At 42.7% G+C, this 23,048-nt stretch overlaps 1 protein-coding gene across 1 annotated transcript in view; it reads left to right on the forward strand.

Moving 5' to 3' along the window:
• Nucleotides 1-23,048, forward strand: part of LOC124555415 (L-threonine ammonia-lyase) — a 215,688-nt gene that overhangs the window by 95,722 nt on the left and 96,918 nt on the right. Inside the window, exon 2 of the mRNA XM_047129316.1 lies at nt 21,286-21,402. Coding sequence (XP_046985272.1) covers nt 21,286-21,402 — 117 coding nt within the window. The remainder of the gene's footprint in view (nt 1-21,285; nt 21,403-23,048) is intronic.

A 23,048-nucleotide genomic window follows, 5' to 3' on the forward strand; every position in this document is an offset into this window, starting at 1 on the left:
TTTCAAAATGTTTCGCATGGTACAAATATGCTGAAACATGTTTAGGCGAAGGAGCTCCTATGACGAATGAATTATTTACTAATACAGTATCCAAACACAGAGCTTAGGGTTTAGAATGCAGAGGACCAACAGAAATGTCAAATTGTCTACAGGTCACACAGCTTCAACATTTCAACTGGAATGCCTTGTACGATGGAGCAGACGGACAAAGCTGATGACCTTCAGTTGTATCTAAGTGCGAAACCAAGCAATCTCAAGAAAGCTATTGAAAATTTCAATACTGACCTCGATGCACTGTCAAAATGGGCACAGGACGTTGGACTAGAACTAAACTCATCTAAAACCCAAGCGGTACTTGTTGGTCACTCTAAGCTCATTAGCCCAAAACATCGGGAATACGTACCATCTCTTATCCTAAATGGAACAAATATTAACTTCTCTCCTTCAGCAAAGAGTTTGGGAGTAATACTAGATGAAAACCTAAATTGGACAGAGCACGTAACTGCAGTGTGCATAAAAGCATCAGCATCCCTTCATGTCCTACAAAAATATAAAAAACTCTTCCCTTTCGATCTGAAAAAGAAATTAGTACAAACGCTTATACTCCCAATCATTGACTACAGCGATATTATCCTACAAGGCCTCTCTCAGGAAAATTCGCGACGTCTAAAACTGGTCATAAATGCCTGCGTCCGATATATCTATGACGTTCGACTTTTTGATCACATTTCACCAGCATATGCAAAATTGTCCTGGCTGCGTGCAGACAAACGCAGAGATTTCCATACACTCTGTCTCATCTACTGCCTTATAAATGTAAACTGTCCCTCACATCTCTCCTCATCCTTAACGCTTGTGTCGGAACAACATGACAGAAACACACGTTCCCATCATAATAAAGTCCTCTCTGTTCCACTGCATCGCTCAGTTACCTTCTCCAAGTCCTTTACAGTAGCGGGAACCCGACTCTGGAATAACCTCCCTCGTTATGTTAGAGAACTTGAAAACATGTCCGGCTTCAAAAAACAGTTAATGACGTACCTACTTAAGCAACAGTAATGCCTTCCTTTGTACATGAATGCACTTCACCTCATTGCTTCCCTCTTTCCCCCTCCTCAAATCTCCCTTCCCCAAATCTCGGCCGCCCGGTGTGGCCGTGCGGTTCTAGGCGCTTCAGTCTGGAACCGCGTGACCGCTACGGTCGCAGGTTCGAATCCTGCCTCGGGCATGGATGTCTGTGATGTCCTTAGGTTAGTTAGGTTTAAGTAGTTCTAAGTTCTAGGGGACTGATGACCACAGATGTTAAGTCCCATAGTGCTCAGAGCCATTTTGAACCCAAAACTCGCTATACTAGTAAACATCTACTTTACACACCAAGATATTAATGTACATTTGCACAACTCTTCATTAGTATTGCCAATTTTTCTCATGTTTATCATTATTATTTGATTTTTTTACTGTTATTATTATTGCTTTTATCATAATCTGTATGTATAGCCCCTGTTGTAAAATACTGCCAGCATTTACTTTATTAGGTATTAGTCACTACTCTTTATTCATATTGTCACTAGAGTAATCTAATTTTCTTATTTAAACTATTGTCATGATGTAACTCTAATATGTGAAATGTTGCATGTGTGGAGCACTGGTCCGATGTAAGAGAGGGCCTGATGGCGCTAATCTGATCAGGTTAAATAAATAAATAAAAAAAAGATGAACTTAAACAGCCTAAAGGAAGTGCAGTGGTTTTCCGCTGCATTAGTGTATCAACAGACTTTACTGACGATCTGATATGACAGGTACTGGGATAGTGTGCAGAAAGAAAGCAATCGCCAATTGTACAGGGCTATTACAAATGATTGAAGCGATTTCATAAATTCACTGTAGCTCCATTCATTGACATATGGTCACGACACACTACAGATACGTAGAAAAACTCATAAAGTTTTGTTCGGCTGAAGCCGCACTTCAGGTTTCTGCCACCAGAGTGCTCGAGAGCGCAGTGAGACAAAATGGCGACAGGAGCCGAGAAAGCGTATGTCGTGCTTGAAATGCACTCACATCAGTCAGTCATAACAGTGCAACGACACTTCAGGACGAAGTTCAACAAAGGTCCACCAACTACTAACTCCATTCGGCGATGGTATGCGCAGTTTAAAGCTTCTGGATGCCTCACGGCTTAAAGTTTACGGCCCCTTTTTCTTCTGCGAAAAAAACGTTACAGGACACGTGTATCTGGACATGCTGGAAAATTGGCGCATGCCACAACTGGAGACCGACAGCGCCGACTTCATCTTTCAACAGGATGGTGCTCCACCGCACTTCCATCATGATGTTCGGCATTTCTTAAACAGGAGATTGGAAAACCGATGGATCGGTCATGGTGGAGATCATGATCAGCAATTCATGTCATAGCCTCCACGCTCTCCCGACTTAACCCCATGCGATTTCTTTTTGTGGGGTTATGTGAAAGATTCAGTGTTTAAACCTCCTCTACCAAGAAACGTGCCAGAACTGCGAGCTCGCATCAACGATGCTTTCGAACTCATTGATGGGGACATGCTGCGCCGAATGTGGGAGGAACTTGATTATCGGCTTGATGTCTGCCGAATCACTAAATGGGCACATATCGAACATTTGTGAATGCCTAAAAAAACTTTTTGAGTTTTTGTATGTGTGTGCAAAGCATTGTGAAAATATCTCAAATAATAAAATTATTGTAGAGCTGTGAAATCGCTTCAATCATTTGTAATAACCCTGTATACCTCTTAGCAGTCAGTGAGCAATTAGCAGAGTCTGAACGGACCGAAATCCTCTTAGCTCCATGTCAAATGATTAACTCAGAAACAGGGTTATTGACCACCAATATGTTATGGACATTTGTGGACATACATCGATGCATGTCTTTTTTTCCTATTTTTTTCACTGTTCCTTTCTATTTTGATTTTTACTTGTTTGTCCCTCCTTTCTTTTGGATGCCAGCGGGCCCCTTGTCCTCGAGCGGCCCCAGGGCACTGGCCTCGTTGCCCAGTCTAGTTAAGTCACTGCTTAGAATCCTAATGTTTGTCTGCTTTGTAATGATGAGGGATGAAATACATAGAGATCTGAAACAATTTACATGCTACGGAGGCAGACAACACTAATTATATCTAAAATTCTCATGTGTGGCATTCTAGAGAAATATTTGAAAGGTTTGGGACCTTATTTGTACCATCCTAACGTATTTTTCAAAGTGTAATGTACATTAAGAATAGTATTAGGCATTATTAATCTGGGTGAACTTACGAATGAAAGTTCGGTCAAAATTGGTAATCGGATGCTTTTATAGACGGCATGGTTAAAAGCTGTAGTGATAGAGCGGCTCCGATAGAACTTACAGAATACCTTAAATTATTTTCCTGATCATGCTGTTGTGATGTGCATGACATCACCTAGCAAGACACAGATTGGGAGAGTCGTGTTATCAAAACTCGTACCAGAGACAGGGATTCGCGTGACCTTATTCTATATTTCTTGTTCGAAAATTAGTTTGATCAGATAGTTAGAGAACCAAATCGGGACCTTCTAGCAACAAACAGACCTGATCTTACCGAATAAGTTAACGTAGAGCAAGGTATCAGTGACAAGGCTGTGACAGTAACTATGACTATGGTTTTACGAGAAAGATTACGAAAGGTAGTAAGGTATTTTTGCTTAGCAAGAGTAACAAGATAAATATTTCAGAGTACCTGAGTAGTCAGCATCAAATATTCAGTGCTGAGGACGAAGATGTGGAGCACAAATGGAAAATTGAAAAGCATCGCTCAATATGTCTGAGACAAGTACGTTCTGAGCAACGCCTCAAGGGATGGGAAAGATCCATTGTGATTTAACAGTCGCGTTAGAAAACTGCTTAGTGAACAAAGAGAGCTTCATCTTAGATTCAAGAGGCGTTAAAACCTAGCCGGAAAACAAAAGTCGAACTAAGGGAGGAGGAGGAGATTAGTGTTTAACATCCCGTCGACAACGAGGTCATCAGTGACGGAGCGCAAGCTCGGATTAGGGAAGGATGAGGAAGGAAACCGGCCGTCCTTTAAAAGGAACCATCCCAGCTTTTGCCTAAAGCGAGTTATTGAAATCACTGAAAACCTAAATCAGGATGGCCGGACGCGAGTTTGAACCGTCGTCCTTCCGAATGTAAGATCAGTAAGCAGTTGGAGATCATCTATTCATTCACTCAGAGACCATACTGGCACCGAAACACAAGATAACAGAGAGAAGGCCGAAATACTGAAACCATCTTCCGAAATTGTTTCATGGCGAAAGATCATGACACAGGCCCTCCTTTCAATCATCGCCCGAACGTCGAAATGGCAGATATTGAGATAACCGATCGCGGAATAGAAAAGCAACTACAATCGCTTAGTAGCGGAAAGGCGTCAGGATCGAATGTAATACCTATAAGATTCTACAAATAATATGCGAAATGACTTACTCCATTCTAGTAGGAGTTTATCGTAGATTGCTGGAGGAAAGAAGGATACCTAGTGACTGGAAAAAAGCGCAGGTCATCCCCATTTTCAAGTAGAGCCGCAGGACGGATATACACAATAACAGATCTTTATCACTGACGTCAGTATGTTGTAGAATTATGGAACATACTTTATACTCAAGAACTGTGATTTTTTGGAGAACGAAAGTCTCCTCTATAAAAATCAACATTGATTCCGCAGATAGAGATCCTGCGAAACTCAACTCGCTCTGTTCCTCCATGAAATCCATAGTGCTGTTGGCAACGGTACTCAGGTTGATGTCGTGTTCCTTGACTTCAAAAACGTATTTGATACCGCCCGGAACTGCCATGTAGTGAAAAAAAAAACGCTTATCGAGTATCGGACCAGATTTGTGACTGGATTCAAGACTTCCTTGCGGACAGAACTCAACACGTCGCCCTTAATTGAACAAAAGCGACAGATGTAAACGTAATTTCTGGAGTATCCCAAGGAAGTGTAATATGACCGTTATCGTTTACGACGTATGTAAATGAACTAGTAGAAAGCGTCAGATGCTCTTTAAGACTGCTCTCAGATGATGCGGTTGCCTGTAAAAAAGTAGGAATGCGAGAAGACGGTATAGATTTGCAGAACAACCTGCAGGGGATTGATCAATGGTGCAGGCTCTGGCAGTTGACCCTTAGCGTAAATAAATGTAACATGTTGCGCATAGACAAGAAAAGAAAGCTACTACTGTACAAATGCACTACTGGTGAGAAACTGCTGCCAACAATGTCTTCCGTAAAATATGTGGGAATAACTATCCTGAGCGACCTCAAGTGGAATGGCCATATAAAACAAACAGTAGGAAAAGCAGATGCCAGACAGACATTCATAGGAAGAATACAAAGGAAATGTAACTCATCCACGAAGAAAGTGACTTATAAGGTGCTTGTTCGACCGATTCTTGAGTAGTGTTCATCAATTTGTTACCAGGTACGACTGATAAAAGAATTGAGAAGATCCAACCAAGAGCAGCACGTTTCGTCACGGCATCGTTTAGTCGGTGCGGGAGCACTATCGAGGTGTTCAACAAACTCCATTACCAATTGTGACAAGAGAGGCGTTGTGCATCACGGAGAGATTTGCTATTGCAATCTCGAGGAAGCGCTTTCCAGGAAGAGTCGGACAACGTATTACTTCCTTCCACATTCATCCCACGTAGCGACCACGAAGAAAAAACTCGAGAAATAGAGCCAATACGGAGGCTTACCGACAATCATTCTTCCCACGTGCCATTCGCAAACGGAACGGAACAGGGCAGGGGGGGGGGGGGGAGGGGGCATCAGTTAGTGGTAGTAGAAGTACCATCTGCTACACACTATTAGGTGGCTTGCGAAGTATGATATAGATGTTGATGTAGATTGCACATATATCTGTATTTGTGGCCATATAACGTGGGATAGTCAACATTACTTATAGCAATTAGAAATAAAGTAAAGATTTAGAAAGGACTCTATGATCAGATACAGAATTGGACACTGAATTTTCAAAACAGCTTGATAATCGCCACAACGCTATTCTTTGTGTGGTTACTTTATTAAATAACTGTATTTACTCTTGTTTTCAATTTGTATGCGCCATATTTTGCTGTCTTATCTATTACTATGCAGGATGTATCATAATTAATAGCGAAAACTGACAAAGGTGAAAGATTACAATAGAAGCAGAAACGTTCCAGCAAGAAACGCTGCTCAGACGAAGTGTTTGGAAGATAACTGCGGGTGTGTTGCTACAAGACGTCCCAGGATAAATTACGAATTATTGTCTAGTTAGGACAAATATATTTGAAAGACAAGCTTTTAGGTTAAGTACCCATGTAATTGGACTCCAATCTGACGTAACTCACTTGCTCTTCATGAGTCGTCACATCAGCGAAGTTTTCCATGGAACGTTTGGTTAGAAGTACTAGGTGTTCGTCTCATTGAGCCACAGATTCTTTCACGAAAACCTGATGGATGAGGGTACCTGCGGTGGGATCTTCCTAGACTACTTGAAGATGTTCCTTTTTCGCAGTATTGTCAAATGTGGTACATGCATCGTGCGGCATCAGCCTATTCTGCTGCTGATGTAAGACGACGTATGGTTCAAGATGGATAGGTCGAGAATGTCCTGTAACACCTAGATCACCTGGCCTCAGTCATCTGGATTTTTCTGTCTGTGGCCATATAAAAACTGTAGCGTATATCATTCCTTTTTATACGAGTGCGTAACTGAAACAGCGTATTTACTGTCTGTTACAGCTTTACGAGATGATCAGGGATCTTTGACAGAATTTGTACCTCACTGTAGAGACGAGTGCAGTATAGAATCCAAATGCGAAGGTGACGCATGGGACACCTTTAACAGATACGATTGTGCATAAATTGTAGGCCTAACACCTAGCAGGTTGCAGTATTACTGTATTTCTTTTTACGATAGCTCATGGACGAAATTTGAGTCCAACTAGATTGGGATTTCATCGAAAAATTTACATTTCAGTTAGACTGTAAGAACTATTGAATTATTTCAAAGTGACATCAGTGGCAGCTGTTAATCGCATACTCATTTGCAAACGCAAGTCCGCCGGAACATTTTTGCTTCTATTATCGTGTGCTTTCACCCAGATCAATTTTCCCTAATTATGATACAACCTGTATGCCTTCGTTTTCGTATCTAATATGAATTAGATTAGTTAGTTATGCGTTGGTAAGTACTGTAATTACGAAGAACCTATATGATGCAAATGTTTATTGAAACAAACAAAGAAAATAACGATAAAACGGAGTTTGCATGGATCCGTGGGCTGACATAGGATACTTCAAGCGGAGGACTGATTTACGCGAGTGTTTGAGCTCCTGCCTTAGATTTCGTTCAGGTATATGGGTTTCGTCTGCCACTGATGTCCACCTCAGGCTTCCTCAGTTACAGTACCTTATTAATGCATTCGTTGCAAATCGTATGCTTCTGTCAACTTCTTCCTGTTTTGTTTTAACTGCTCTTGGCATCATAGATATCATCACAGACAGTGACTAAGTGACTACAACGCTCCTCGAAATGAAAGATGCAGAAATAAACTGTGTTCTTCGGTGACGTATTCCTCTGACTTGTTTAAGAGAAATTACGAACTAGTTACTTCCGGAGGTCCAGGCCGTTCCTAGAACCTCCCATCCAGATTTAAGCTTTCCGAGATTTCACTAAATCGCTCCAGGCAAATGGTTCCTTCGAAAGGGCACGGTCGATTACCTTCCCCATCCTTGCAGCAATCCTAGCTTGCGCTCCGTCTCTAATGACCTCGCTGTCGACGGGATGTTACGCTCTAATCCTCCTCTCCTTCCTAGAATCTCGCAAATTTTCACTGAAGGGCCATACCCCAAATTTACGGTATTTCGTCCTGTCTACTGGGAGGAATGTGTAACTAAGGAAATGAGAAAATAGTTTAAACTCGTCATCAGTGAAATGAATCTGATGATGCTTCTTTTACATGCGTTGAAAATGATATAATATCACTGTACGTGTTTGAGGCTTCATTGAAACACATCTCGTGCTCTAAACTGTTTCTTAGTGCTTCATTAAAAAATTGATACGTTTTATACATATTTATTTCAATAATTATTACTTCTGAAGATCATAATAATTTAATAAGACAAAATATTGGATGAAAAAGATAGCGGTTGATGTCATCCTGGCTGGATTAACCAATCTTTAGTTCATCCAGACACTACTAAAATTAGACGTGCGCACAAGACTACATCTATGAAAAGCGACACACTGTCAAGGCTACTGAGTTATGCACTGTACATTTTGCGTGACATGGTTCCCAGAGTCGCTGTTTTGTCTGTTTCACGAACCGTGTTACAGCAGATGTTCCACGGTCACGCAGATACCAGTTACTACTGTAACACAGTCAAGGCGTCGTGTTATTGTTCTCAACAATGTGAATTTGATCCTGTCTTTGGCAATATTGAGATGCTGTGTGCAGTATGTAAGGCTTTAAAATATCTTCTCTTTATCTGAAATATTTTTCCTGAAAACTGCCATAGCATCACCAGCTACGCGTATATTGTACTTTTTTGTTCATATGCTCGTAGCTCGGAGCTATGGGAAATCAACTACTGCTCTGACTTGTTGGATATTCACGTGTTCCTGTTATTTGTATAGTTGAAAGTAGACGAATGACCGCGAAACTGCTTGTAAATGAAAAGCTGTTGGACATTCATGATTCGAACAAGTTGATACTCAGTGTTGACAGTGAACGGTGATTAATTTTGTGGCCGACAGGCGGATACTGACAACAATACTGTCTACCCTGCTTCAAGCCTGTACTCAACGAGTCACTTCGAAAATAAATATATAACATCTGCTTGTTCCATATTAATTCCGAAAGCTAATTTATGAATATAAACATATATTTCGTAAGTGACTGGTCGCAGCTATCCGTATCTGTATTCAGTTCATCATATTCTTACCGCTCATGTGACAACTCCAAGTTAATGTGGAAATAGGATGATTCATTCCTATCAGTAATCACGAGCATGCTCCCAACACTGTCACTCCTTCCTGCAATTTTTCAGATGAATTAGAGCTTACCTTAAAGATCCGCCTGTCTTGTCCTTGACCGTTCAGCATCAGAGATCGCAACCTACAGCAGGTGTTTCAACAGTGGCGTGTGTTAGCCTTTAGGAACAGTGCGAACGCTACAGAGGGGTAACAAAGATTCTGCAGCCGAAACCAAAACTCAAATATTGATCTCAAACGTATGGGAAAAGACGAGGCAGACTCAAGTATGGAAAAAGTCTAGAAATCACAATTCTGAACTAAAGCAAGTTATCCGCGGGAAAATAACACGTAAAAGCACGCAAAGAAAATAACGGCGAGGGTTCGTTCCAGCCCTTAAGGAAAATTACTGCGTGTATAATATATACATGCATATATACATATAACTCGAATTAATTCTCGCTATTGGCGAAGAGGGGACATTAATTGTCCTAGTGCAACACAGCGGACGGCGACACAAGGCCGCCGGCAGTTGTGGCAGAGCGGTTCTAGGCGCTTCGGTCTGGAACCGCGTGACCGCTACGGTCGCAGGTTCGAATCCTGCCTCGGGCATGGACGTGTGTGATGTCCTTAAGTTAGTTAGGTTTAAGTAGTTCTAAGTCCTAGGGGATTGATGACCTCAGATGTTAAGTCCCATAGTGCTCAGATCCATTTGAACCTTTTTTTTTTTTTTTTTTTTTTGACACGAGGCCCCTTTAACAGTCAACTACCAGGCTTTCACCCTGTGTGACTTTCTAGTGAAGTGAAAAGAACATATCTATTTAGCGCGTTGAACATATCGCGTTTTGTACCTATAAAACAGCATCTGCGGGAGTGTTACTCTTTTACTGTCACCTCAAGAAATTGCTTCCGAATGTCATCGTTTGCTAGTGGAAGCGTATGCAAAACATGCTCTGTGGGAAACAACGTGTAGCGATTGGTTTCAACTATTCCAAGGCAATAATTTTGAGATGCGTGAAAAAAAGCGTCCTAATGGCTGAGGTGTAACATGAGCTGGTGCAAGAGGATCAGACGGTGAATGCGGAACGCTAAGAAGCACAGTTAAGCACAAATACTCAATTTGAGTGGCGTACTTAAGGCCAAAGCCCACAATATGCCCAGAGGCATGACAAATTAATTATGCTTCATGACAATGCCAAAGCGCGTTGCAAACCGTGTGAAGCAAACCTTGAAAGGACTTAGATAGGATGTCTTACCCCCCACCCATATTCACCAAACATTGGACCTTCCGATTACCATTTGCAGCATTGCCTTCCTAACAACACTTCGCAACTTTGGAATATCTCAAAAAGTGATTCATAAATGGATTACCTCAAAAGAACTTTTTTTTGTCGCGGAATCCATTTGTTAGCCAAGAAGTGGGAAAAAGTTGTAGCAACCGAAGGACACCACTGTCAATAAATTTTCTTATAACACCCTACTAAAATAAACATGTCCTCTGTCCAACAGACTGTAAGAATAAATTCAAGTACCCAACAGAGAGAATTAACCTGAAGGAAATAAGTACAGAGTGACAGTTAAAAAAAAAAAAAAAAGTTCAAATGGCTCTGAGCACTATGAGACTTAACTTCTGAGGTCATCAGTCCCCTAGAACTTAGAACTACTTAAACCTAACTAATCTAAGGACACCACACATACCCATGCCCGAGGCAGGATTCGAACCTGCGATCGTAGCGGTCACGCGGTTCCAGACTGTAGCGCCTAGAACCGCTCGACCACCTCGGCCGGCGCAGGGTGACAGTTATTGAACTACACTACTAACCATTAAAATTGCTACACCAAGAAGAAATGCAGATGATAAACGGGTATTCATTGGACAAATATATTATACTAGAACTGACATGTGATTACATTTTCACGCAATTTGGGTGCATAGATCCTGAGAAATCAGTACCCAGAACAACCACCTCTGGCCGTAATAACGGTCTTGATACGCCTAGGCATTGAGTCAAACAGAGCTTGGATGTCGTGTACAGGTACAGCTGCCCATGCAGCTTCAAGACGATACCACAGTTCATCAAGAGTAGTGACTGGCGTATTGTGACGAGCCAGTTGCTCGCCCACCATCGACCAGATGTTTTCTGTTGGTGAGAGATCTGGAGAATGCGCTGGCCAGGCCAGCAGTCGAACATTTTCTGTATCCAGAAAGGCCCGTACAGGACCTACAACATGCGGTTGTGCATTATCCTGCGGAAATGTAGGGTTTCGCAGGGATCGAATGAAGGGTAGAGCCACGGGTTGTAACACATCTAAAATGTAACGTCCACTGTTCAAAGTGCCGTTAATGCGAACGAGAGGTGACCGAGACGTGTAACCAGTGGCACCCCATACCATCACGCCGGGTGATACGCCAGTATGGCGATGACGAATACACACTTCCAATGTGCGTTCACCGCGATGTCGCCAAACACGGATGCGAACATCATGATGCTGTAAACAGAACCTGGATTCATCCGAAAAAATGACGTTTTGCCATTCGTGCATCCAGGTTCGTCGTTGAGTACACCATCGCAGGCGCTCCTGTCTGTGATGCAGCGTCAAGGGTAACCGCAGCCATGGTCTCTGAAAAATGGCTCTGAGCACTATGGGACTTAACATCTTAGGTCATCAGTCCCCTAGAACTTAGAACTACTTAAACCTAACTAACCTAAGGACATCACACAACACCCAGCCATCACGAGGCAGAGAAAATCCCTGACCCCGCCGGGAATCGAACCCGGGAACCCGGGCGTGGGAAGCGAGAACGCTACCCCACGACCACGAGATGCGGGCAGGTCTCTGAACTGATAGTCCATGCTGCTGCAAACGTCTTCGAACTGTTCGTGCAGATGGTTGTTGTCGTGCAAATGTCCCCATCTGTTGACTCAGGGATCGATGCGTGGCTGCACGATCCGTTACAGCCATGAGGATAAGATGCCTGTCATCTCGACTGCTAGTGATACGAGGCCGTTGGGATCCAGCACGGCGTTCCGTATTACCCTCCTGAACCCACCGATTCCATATTCTGCTAACAGTCATTGGATCATGACCAACGCGAGCAGCAATGTCGCGATACGATAAACCGAAATCACGATAGGCTACAATCCGACCTTTATCAAAGTCGGAAACGTGATGGTACCCATTTCTCTTTCTTACACGAGACATCACTACAACGTTTCACCAGGCAACGCCGGTCAACTGCTGTTTGTGTATGAGACATCGGTTGGAAAGTTTCCTCATGTCAGCACGTTGTAGATGTCACTCTAAAAAGCTAATCAATTGCATATCACAGCATCTTCTTCCTGTCGGTTAAATTTCGTGTCTGTAGCACGTCATCTTCGTGGTGTAGCAATTTTAATGGCCAGTAGTGTATATGAAATAAAATCGTCATAAATTCTTAACGGTTTGCGTCAGGACATTCAAACTGCACGCCCGGGGGAATGACGGGAATTAGTATGGTTTGTGTTAGCGACGGAGCCCACTTTCATTTGGATGGATTCATCAATAAGCAGGATTGGCGCATTTGGAGGACTGAGAAACCGTTTTCGCGATCGAGAAGTCTCTTCACCCTCACCGGGTGACTGTGTGGTGTGCGATGTCAAGTCACGGAATACTCGGTGCGATATTCCTTGATGGCACGGTGACTATCGAACGGTACGTGTAGGTTTTGGAAGACGATTTCATCCCCATTATACAATGTGACCCTGATTTTGACAAGCTGTGTTTCATGCAAGACGGAGCTAGACCCCATCAAAGCAGGAGAGTATTTGATGTTCTGAAGGAGCGCTTTGGGGACCGCAACATGGCTCTTGGGTATTGACCACCATATTCTCCGGATATGAATACATGCGACTTCTTTCTGTGGGGCTGTATTTAAGACAACCTGTACAGTAATAACCCCAAAAACTATTGCTGAGCTGAAAAAAGCCATTCACGTGGTTGTTGACAGCATCTATGTTCGGAAACTTCAGCTGGCCGCTGTGACCGAGCGGTTCCAGTTGCTTCAGTCTGGAACCGCGCGACAGCTACGGTCGCAGGTTCGAATCCTGCCTCGGGCATGGATGTATGTGATGTCCTTAGGTTAGTTAGGTTTAGGTAGTTCTAAGTTCTAGGGGACTGATGACCTCAGATGTTAAGTCCCATAGTGTTCAGAACCATTTGAACCATTTTTTTCGGACACTTCAGAGTGTCATACAGAATTTCGCTATTCGTCTGCACCACAATATCACCAATGATGGCAGGCACATCGAACATGTCATAACCTAAATCCGAATATGTGTAGTGACGTTTACGTGTTGAATAACGTGTGTGCACGCCATATTTTCTAACTAATTTGCGTTTTATTTCATATAGTTCAATAAGTGTCACCCTGTAAGAAGTTAATAATCGATGAGGATACGAGAACGAAGGCGTGTAGCTTACCAAGGAAGCATCGGCGTGCTGGTGGTAGGCTGCTTGCAGAACCAGATATGAGTGCGTGTTCTTACAGCAATTCCGGAAATCGCTTGCATCTTCTTGTTTGCGACCAGATTACTATGGTGAGTTTCCAGCACCAGGTAACGAAATTCAGAACATGTTGCAAGTAAGATTGTGGCAGATTTGCACGCCCATCTTCACGATGAACCGAAATCAGACAACCACGATTGGATACTGCTCCAGAGGGGCTAGAAAGGTTGTCTCCATCGGTTTTACTTCCATATTCGGTTTGCCTCTCTACTGCCAATCTTACATGGGACGTTAGCTAATCTCTCCTCCTGTTGCATTGTTAGACAGCATAGGGGACTTAAGTTTCTTACGTTGGCTACGCCAGAGTGGTACCAATCAAGAGACGCAGAAAGAAAGGATGTTGTTCAACAACGGCGTGGCCGAGAAGCAAGTCTGAATGGAACAACTTCTTTCTTCTGTTTGAATGAACTCGCTATCTTGGAATTATTTTAAAAAATTGATATCCAGCGCTCTCAAAATTATCTGGATATTTTCACCCCGTGGTACTTGTACCTGGTAACACTTCGATCGGTTCGGAACCGCAGAGAAAATTACTTTTCTGGGGGAAATTTGCCTATCTAATAGATGCGTAAATGGTTGCGAAAGCATACTTGACCTCTTAGCAGCAAATAATCCTAGACAAATAGTGAGTATCGTGACGAATACAGGGATTAGCGACCACAAGGCAGTTTCTGCTATTCTGAATACCGTCATACCTACAACCATCAAAAAGAAACACAAAGTATATCTATTTTAAAAAGCTGATAAAAATGCTCTTACCGCTTTTTTAAAAGACAGTCTTCACTCCTTCCGATCTGACCATGTAAACGTAGAAAAGTTGTGGAATGATTTCAAAGAGATAGCACCGACAACAATTGAGAGATATATACCACATAAATTAATAAATGATAGTACTGATCCCCCATGGTACACAAAACGGGTCAAATCGCTGTTGCTGAAGCAGTGAAAAAAGCATGCCAAATTTAAAAGAACCCAAAATGCCCAAGACTGGCAAAGTTTTACAGAAGTTAGAAATATAGCGCGTACTTCAATGCGAGATGCTTTTAATAATTTCCACAACGAAATTCTGTCTCGAAATCTGGCAGAAAACCCAAAGAGATTCTGGTCATACATGAAGCACACCAGTGGCAAGACACAATCAGTACCATCACTGCGCAATAACAACGGTGAAGTCACTGATTACAGTGTCACTAAAGCAAAGTTATTAAACACGGCCGGCCGCGGTGGTCTCGTGGTTCTAGGCGCGCAGTCCGGAACCGTGCGACTGCTACGGTCGCAGGTTCGAATCCTGCCTCGGGCATGGATGTGCGTGATGTCCTTAGGTTAGTTAGGTTTAAGTAGTTCTAAGTTCTAGGGGACTGATGACCACAGCTGTTAAGTCCCATAGTACTCAGAGCCATTTGAACCATTAAATTATTAAACACGGTTTTCCGAAACTCCTTCACCAAAGAACACGAAGTAAATATTCCTGAATCCCAATCAAGAACAACTGCCAAGCCGGCCGCGGTGGTCTCGCGGTTCTAGGCGCTCAGTCCGGAACCGCGCGACTGCTACGGTCGCAGGTTCGAGTCCTGCCTCGGGCATGGATGTGTGTGATGTCCTTAGGTTAGTTAGGTTTAAGTAGTTCTAAGTTCTAGGGGACTGATGACCACAGCAGTTAAGTCCAATAGTGCTCAGAGTCATTTGAACCATTTGAACAACTGCCAAGACGAGAAACATAGAAGTAGATATCCTAGTTGTGACAAAGTAGCTTAAATCACTTAATAAAGCCGAGGCCTCTGGTCCAGATTGTATACCGGTCAGATTCCTCTCAGAGTATGCTGATACAATAGCTCCATATTTAGCAGACACACAAATACCCAAAAAGGGAAGTAGGAGTAATCCGCTGAATTACAGGTCCATATCACTAACGTCGATTTGCAGTAGGGTTTTGGAATATATACTGTATTCGAAAATTTTGAAGTACCTCGAAGAAAACGATTTATTGACACATAGTCAGCACGGATTCAGAAAATATCGTTCTTGCGAAATACAACTAGCTCTTTATACTCATGAACTAATGAGTGCTATCGACAGGGGACGTCAAATTGATTCCATATTTTTAAATTTCCAGAAGGCTTTCGATACCATTTCTCACAAGCCTCTTCTAACCAAACTGTGTGCCTATGTAATAACGCCTCAGTTGTGCGACTGGATTCGTGATTTCCCGTCAGAATGGTCACAGATCGTAGTAATAGACGGAAAGTCATCGAGTAAAACAGAAGTAATATCCGGCGTTCCCCAAGAAAGTGTTATAGGCCCTCTATTGTTCCTGATCTATATTAACGACGTAGGAGACAATCTGAGTAGCCATCTGAGATTGTTTGCAGATGATGCTGTTATTCACCTTCTTGTAAAGTCATCAGATGACCAAAACGAACTGCAAACGACTTAGATAAGATATCTGTATGATGCGAAAAGTGGAAATTGTCCCTGAAGAAAGAAAAAGTGTGAAGTTATTCACATTAGTACTAAAAGAAATCCGCTAAATTTCGATTACGCGATAAGTCACACAAATGTGAAGGCTGTAAATTCCACTAAATACTTAGGGATTACAACTACAAGTAACCTAACTTGGAATGATCACATAGATAATGTTGTGGCTAGAGCAAACCAAAGACTGCGATTCGTTGGCAAAACACTTAGAAGGTGCAACAGGTCTACTAGAGAGACTGCTTACACCACGCTTGTCGGCCATATTCTTGAGTATTGCTGTGTGGTGTAGTACCCGCATCAGGTGGGACTGACGGATGACATCGAAAAAGTACAAAGAAGGGCAGCTCGTTTTGTATTGTCGCGAAATAGGGGAGATAGTGCCACAGACATGATACGTGAATTGGAGTGGCAATTATTAAAACAAAGGCGTTTTTCGTTGCGACGGGATCTTCTCATGAAATTTCAATCACCAGTTGTCTCCTCCGATTGCGAAAACATTCTGTTGGCACTCACCTACATAGGGAGAAATAATCATCACGATAAAATGAGAGAGTTGCCCGCATCTCGTGGTCGTGCGGTAGCGTTCTCGCTTCCCACGCCCGGGTTCCCGGGTTCGATTCCCGGCGGGGTCAGGGATTTTCTCTGCCTCGTGATGGCTGGGTGTTGTGTGCTGTCCTTAGGTTAGTTAGGTTTAAGTAGTTCTAAGTTCTAGGGGACTGATGACCATAGATGTTAAGTCCCATAGTGCTCAGAGCCATTTGAACCATTTTTTGATAAAATGAGAGAAATCAGGGCTCGCACAGAAAAATGTAAGTGCTCGTTTTTCCCTCGCGTCGTTCGAGAGTGGAACGGTAGAGAGACAGCTTGAATGTGGTTCATTGAACCCTCTGCCAGACACTTTATTGTGAATTGCAGAGTAATCACGTAGATGTAGATGTAGACCAGCTCATTGACTATGCACGCACTCAACCCATAATTACGGTCATCTGGTTCGTAATCCCTTCAATAATCCGAATCCATGATTGTATTTTATATTCGGTGAATATTTCATAATTCCTTCTCAGAAACGGCTGTGCGAAACCTCTCCGTGTGTGTGTGTGGTGTGTGTTGGGGGGGGGGGGGGGGAGGGGGAATTGGTTGGTTGATTTGGGGGAGGGGACAAAACAACGAGGTCATCGGTCCGTTTGTGTGTGTGTGTGTGTGTGTGTGTGTGTGTGTGTGTGTGTGTACATTTGTGAGCTAGAAAAGTCTCCAGTTCACAATAGCAGAGTAACTATAAACTGCTAGATTTTCATATGTTGCCATGGCGACAAACAACTGCAAATCCCCCCCCCCCCTCTCTCTCTCTCACACACACACACACACACACACACACACAAACACACACACACACACACACACAAACACACACACACACACACACACACACACACAAACACTCACTCACTCTCACACCCACTCCCTCTCCCTCTCTCTCTCTGTCTCTTTTTCTCTTTCTCTGGCTAAATTGCCTACAATAAATGAATATGACGACTGCTATTATTTTATGTCTTTTCACCATAAGAGTCAAACAATTCATCTACAGACATGACGGGTAATTATAACAAGGCGCCTTTAAAGAGCCAGTCCGGCATTTAATTCCTTTTTTTCTGTGGAGATTCTGGTTACAGTATAGCTTACAAATTATTTGAGCTCCGTGTAAAGAGAGGTACAACGGAATAACCATTCGTCGAATCAATGAGCACCGGTTTCCTAACATGAGATATCTGTAAACATTAACTTTCTTACGCTCTGTATACCATAAGTGTCATGTTATGACTCCAGTTGTCACCCGAGCTGTTTTCCTGAAGGGTTTCACTAGCTTTAAAATAATCTTGTCATGCTTAGAAAAACTGTATGGCCGTTTCTGCGAAAGTATCGAGTATTTAATGGAGGTCATGGAATACTGCTTTAACACCTGTATGAATTTATTCGAAAATGCCTTATACAAAAAGCTGTTTTCGTACAATTATTGTTATTTATTTTCATAAACTTGCATCCGTCTCAAACGTGCAACTCTTAAGCGACTGATTAATAATAGTATGTTTTTTAACGAAAAAGTTGCCCCAATGTGTCATCTACGTTCCTAAGTCTATCACTGATGTTCTGAAACAGTTGTAGTGATCTTGGAAGTGACCACCCATAAGGCCAGAACACCAGTGTACGTACGCGAGCAGTAAGAAGACCAAATTATCATCCTAAGGGTGGCTAGCAAAGAGTGCACACCAAATAAGTCTCTATAATTAAGAAAATAGAGGTAATTAGAGTAATATACATATTACAATTAAAGTTGACAGAAGAGAAGTAGTAGGTTAAGATCGAGATAAGACTGATTGACGCAAGAAAGAAGGAATTAAATAGAAGCAAATCTACAAACAAATATACTCCACAAGCCACTACTGCTAATCCCCTTTCCTATTCCGCTCGCAGACGGAGTGAGCGGAAAATGACTATCTATATGCTTCCGCAAAGGCTTTAATTTCGCTGGCCGCGCGGGGTAGCCGCGCGGTCTCAGGCGTCTTGTCCGTGCGGCTCCCTCCCGTCGGAGGTTCGAGTCCTCCCTCGGGCATGGGTGTGTGTGTCGTCCTTAGCGTAAGTTAGTTTAAGTTAGATTAAGTAGTGTGTAAGCTTAGGGACTGAAGACCTCAGCAGTTTGGTTCCATAAGATCTTATCACAACTTTCCAAAATTTCTAATTTCGCTTATCTTGTCTTCGTAGTCCTTACGTGCGGTGTATGTTGTTGACAGTAAGCTGGATTAGTAGTCTGTCGCAAATGCCGGTTCTCTATATGTCCTCAGCAGTTTTAGTTGCAAAAGGGTCAATAGCCACAATAAACTTCTTGAAAGAAGTTTCTTTCTTGCCTTGGCTGTTTTTGTATCCATTCAATTTTTATTTTGCAGTCAACAAAGTTTTGGCTGTGTACCCAGTTTCAAGCCATTGCTTACATATCAAAAGAACGAAACAGAATGTAAGGTGCAATGCAATCATTGACCTGTTAATCATGAGGGGTCGCTGCACGCAGTTCAGTGTTCACTCACACTAGTAAATGGCTTGTTGTGTGCTACTGTTTGTAAGGCAGTCCGTTCGACACACCGTAAGTGGGGTTTGCCTACTTTCAGGCGCTATAGTAGTCGCAAGACTGGACTGGTGTCGAAGTTTCCGACAGGTACATTTGTAATGTGCTCAGGAAAGCATGGGTAGCACCAAGGTCGTTGCCGAATTGGGGGGGGGGGGGTGTTAATATTACACTCTCCCGTGATCACGCCACAGGGGGGGGGGGGGGGGCAGGGGGGGAGGCGCAAAACAGGAGCGCTGAGAAAGCACAAGCAACCTTTGCTGCGTCTAATCACGTTCAAATTTCGTCGAAAGGTTTTGAACGCTACCTACTGGTTCCAAATTGTACATGAAAGCAAAAATGCGGTCGGGCTGTACTCCAAAAGGGTGCTATCATGTTCAATGGGGATGCAGTCCCACAATGTCCTTAAAGAAAATCTAAAACACCTGAAGATGTCAGCAGTGTCTGAGGTTGTCAAGAACGTCTACCTGTTACTCATCGCACTGCAAAATGTCATTTTCGACCGCGAAATATGTGGAAATCAACGCCCCTGGGAAATGGGTGGTTTCACTGACGTCCTCTACGCCACTCCCTAGGCCTTTTCGTGTCGATTGTGAGCGGTGGTGTGTTCGAAATGTTTGCTTGGCCACCCATAAGAATATAGCGTGATTTCATCGCTGGGGGTCGCAGTTCTGATATCTATCCCAGAGGCGTGAAAAGAAGGGGTGAAACGTGGGTGGGAGGGGCTGTGACGACCCTTCACTAGTGTGACACGTCCAGAGTGACGTTGGGCAGAATTTTGGTGAAATGTGGTGCCAATATAACATCATTAACCCACATTACAGCTCGCAGAAACTTCTAAGCCGTGACCTTTTTTTTTTTTTTTGCATGTGTTGACACCTTGCTGTCTGAAGCGTCGCCGAGTTCCAGAGTGACGTTGAAGGGTGCGACGTTTTCCCGCCATTGCAGAGGAAGGTTGTCGGTACCTTTGAGTCAAATCTGAAACTTATGCGTCGCAATCGGAGACAATTACAATGTTTCGAAAAAGCGATCCTATAATTTTTTTACACAGTGTAGATGAGTTGCGCTTTCCTAGAATGCTCCAAATAAACAGAACCCAACCATTCGCCTTCCCTGCAACCAACCTTAGGTTCTCGTTCCATTTTTTGTCACTTTGCGACGTTACGTCTCGATATTTAACTGACGTGGCTGTACCAAGCGGCACACTACTAATAGTGAATTCGAATATTATATGATTGTTTTTCCTACACACTTGCATTAATTTACATTTTTCCACATTTAAAGCATTCATCACACCAAACAGAAATTATATCAAAGTCATACCGTAGACTTATACAGTCACTCAAAGACGACCTTGTCCACCACATTACAGCATCATCAGCAAACAGTCGCAGACTATACTAAAAAATAAGAGTAAAATTCGACAGCGTGGGAGGATGGCCAACTGTGATTGGTTGGGCCATCTTAAGAAGTGCTTAAATAGCCGAACATGCCACCTGCCCATGATTCCCGCTGGTTTTCATCGGAGACTTTGTGGCACTTACTTCTATCGAAGACTCGGTAGGATCCACGGCTCATATGTGCTTGGTAGACTGAAAAAAATATATTTAAGTAGACTACTATGCCGTCTTTTGAGCACACGTAGCTCAAGATGTATTTATATTTCTGTTACAATTGGTAGATGTCTATGCTTAGACTTACTAGGAGTCATATGCATTGTATCAGCAATGCGTTAGTTGTGCTAAAGTTTGAAACGCTATGCTGATGGTTTTCTAAAAGCATTAGTAATGTTGCCATTATAAACCTATATGTACGTAATCACGCATTTTATGGAAGTGGTCACGGTCCTTGAGACCCGACTATGTATGAACAATAACGTTATGGACGTATTTTCAGTCAGCTTCCTCTGTTGCGTACCGACCCCTAAGTATAAGCATATGCACTAAGGAAAACAGGTTTTTTTCACCAATGCCACGTACGTTTATAAGGAATAGAATGCCATGGACGTCGCAGTAGTCGGGACTACAGGTTGCAGAGTGTAGGGGACCATCTCGCTAACTCCTCTCCATAAGCTTTCAGCCAAGACTAAGCCCCAGGAATTGAGCTTGTGCAATATTTAAAGTGATTACGATTATTTTTCAGGTGGCGGATGAATTCGATCCCCTGTGCTCAGAGGAAACACCACATCAGCTACATTTCGAAGAAGTCACATCAGCCGCATTCAAAATAAAATCTGGCGTTATGTATACGCCGTGTGTGGTGAGTTGAACATGTATGTACATTGCTGTTAAGATCTAAGGATAGCTATATATATATATATATATATATATATATATAGCTATATATATATATATATATATATATATATGTATATATATATATATATATATATATATATCACTGTCAGGCTTCAGTAGCAGCTCTCACTGCCCAGCGACTAGTAGTGGATAATATTTTCTCTGTTACACAGGAAAACACTCTAGACCATTTTCTACTGTTACACATTTGTTAATGTGCTAGTAATACTTTGTGATCAATAATCGATATAAAATATTAGGTTGCAGTGAACTGTTCGAAAGTAAGGACAAAAAGAATCCGCAGTCAAATGACGCCATTGGCTGAGGATGACACGGCGGTCGGTCGTTCCTGGTAGTCAGACGTGAAACATTGACAACGAGTATGCCTGCCCTCACGTTCCCTCCACCATCCGCCCGCTGTTACATCCGAACTTTCCACAAACCTGGATACAGCACGATTCGACCAGTCGGTCAAGTGGGGACTCACAACAAGGCCCCTCTTAAACACTAAGCTGCTGATAACGCTGTCTGTCACGAGTACGCGGCGTCTTCATGTCCTACAATGATCACTCAACATCTGACACTGTTCGCGCTTCTTATACAGGGTGGGTCAGCTGCCCCTACCGATATCCTTTTATGTAACCCGCAATGTTATACCTGGGCTCTGAACATTGCGCAAGGTTTTCATATTCTCTGGCTCGCCACGCTCAAACTATTAGTCCTACAGAAAAAATGAACGGGACTCTTCTGTAAGAAATTTAATGCAGTTTAATTTTGTACTGGGATACATTTTCGTTGGAGGCCACGGTTTTCGAGTTATTCAAGGAAAACGTACAAAAATAACCTTCAAACGCACCTTCGCCCCCACACTTACCACTCACCATTAAGTATTTATAGCATGTTGTTCGTGGCACTCCCTCCTACCACTGCACAAAACTTTCCCACTGCCTAAACTATTCCCGATATTAGACCTTTTTTGGTCTCTATTGATTGGGATGTTACGCCACCAGCATAGTCGGCTATTTCGTTAACATTATTAATTTAAACATACCAGCGAGGATAATAAAAACGCTTTTTGTAAACGTTGCGCCAAAACTAATTACGTTGACAATTCGACCCAAACTTAAGCCTTACAACCACAGTACTTTCGTAGTCAGAAGGCCTGACGAATAAATCGGTGTAATTATTTACTTTATGCTGTCATAATTCACAAAATTTTAGGGTAAAATTTACGCAAATGTCAATTTTACAATTTGTAAGTGCTCAACTAGACCGGTGGCGTAATGAGGTCAGTCAATGAAGACAAAAAATTGTAGAATGTAGGAAATAATTCGTCTGGTCGCAATTTTTTTCACATTGTTTGAAGGGAGTACCATGAACAACGTTCTAGAAATCCTGACCATTGGGGACTGAGTGTGGGAGTGGGGGGGGGGGGGGGGGGGGGGGTGTTTGAAGGTCACTTCTATACTTTTTTCTTGAATAACTTGAAAACTAAAACCTCTAGCGAAAAAGTGTCGCAGTACAAAATTTAACTGTATCAAATTTTCTACAAAAAGGTCCTGTTCCTTTTTCTGTAGGTCTATTAGTTTGCGCGTAGCGAGCGAGAGA

The sequence above is a fragment of the Schistocerca americana genome, chromosome X (assembly GCF_021461395.2).
Source record: "Schistocerca americana isolate TAMUIC-IGC-003095 chromosome X, iqSchAmer2.1, whole genome shotgun sequence".
Taxonomy (NCBI): domain Eukaryota; kingdom Metazoa; phylum Arthropoda; class Insecta; order Orthoptera; family Acrididae; genus Schistocerca; species Schistocerca americana.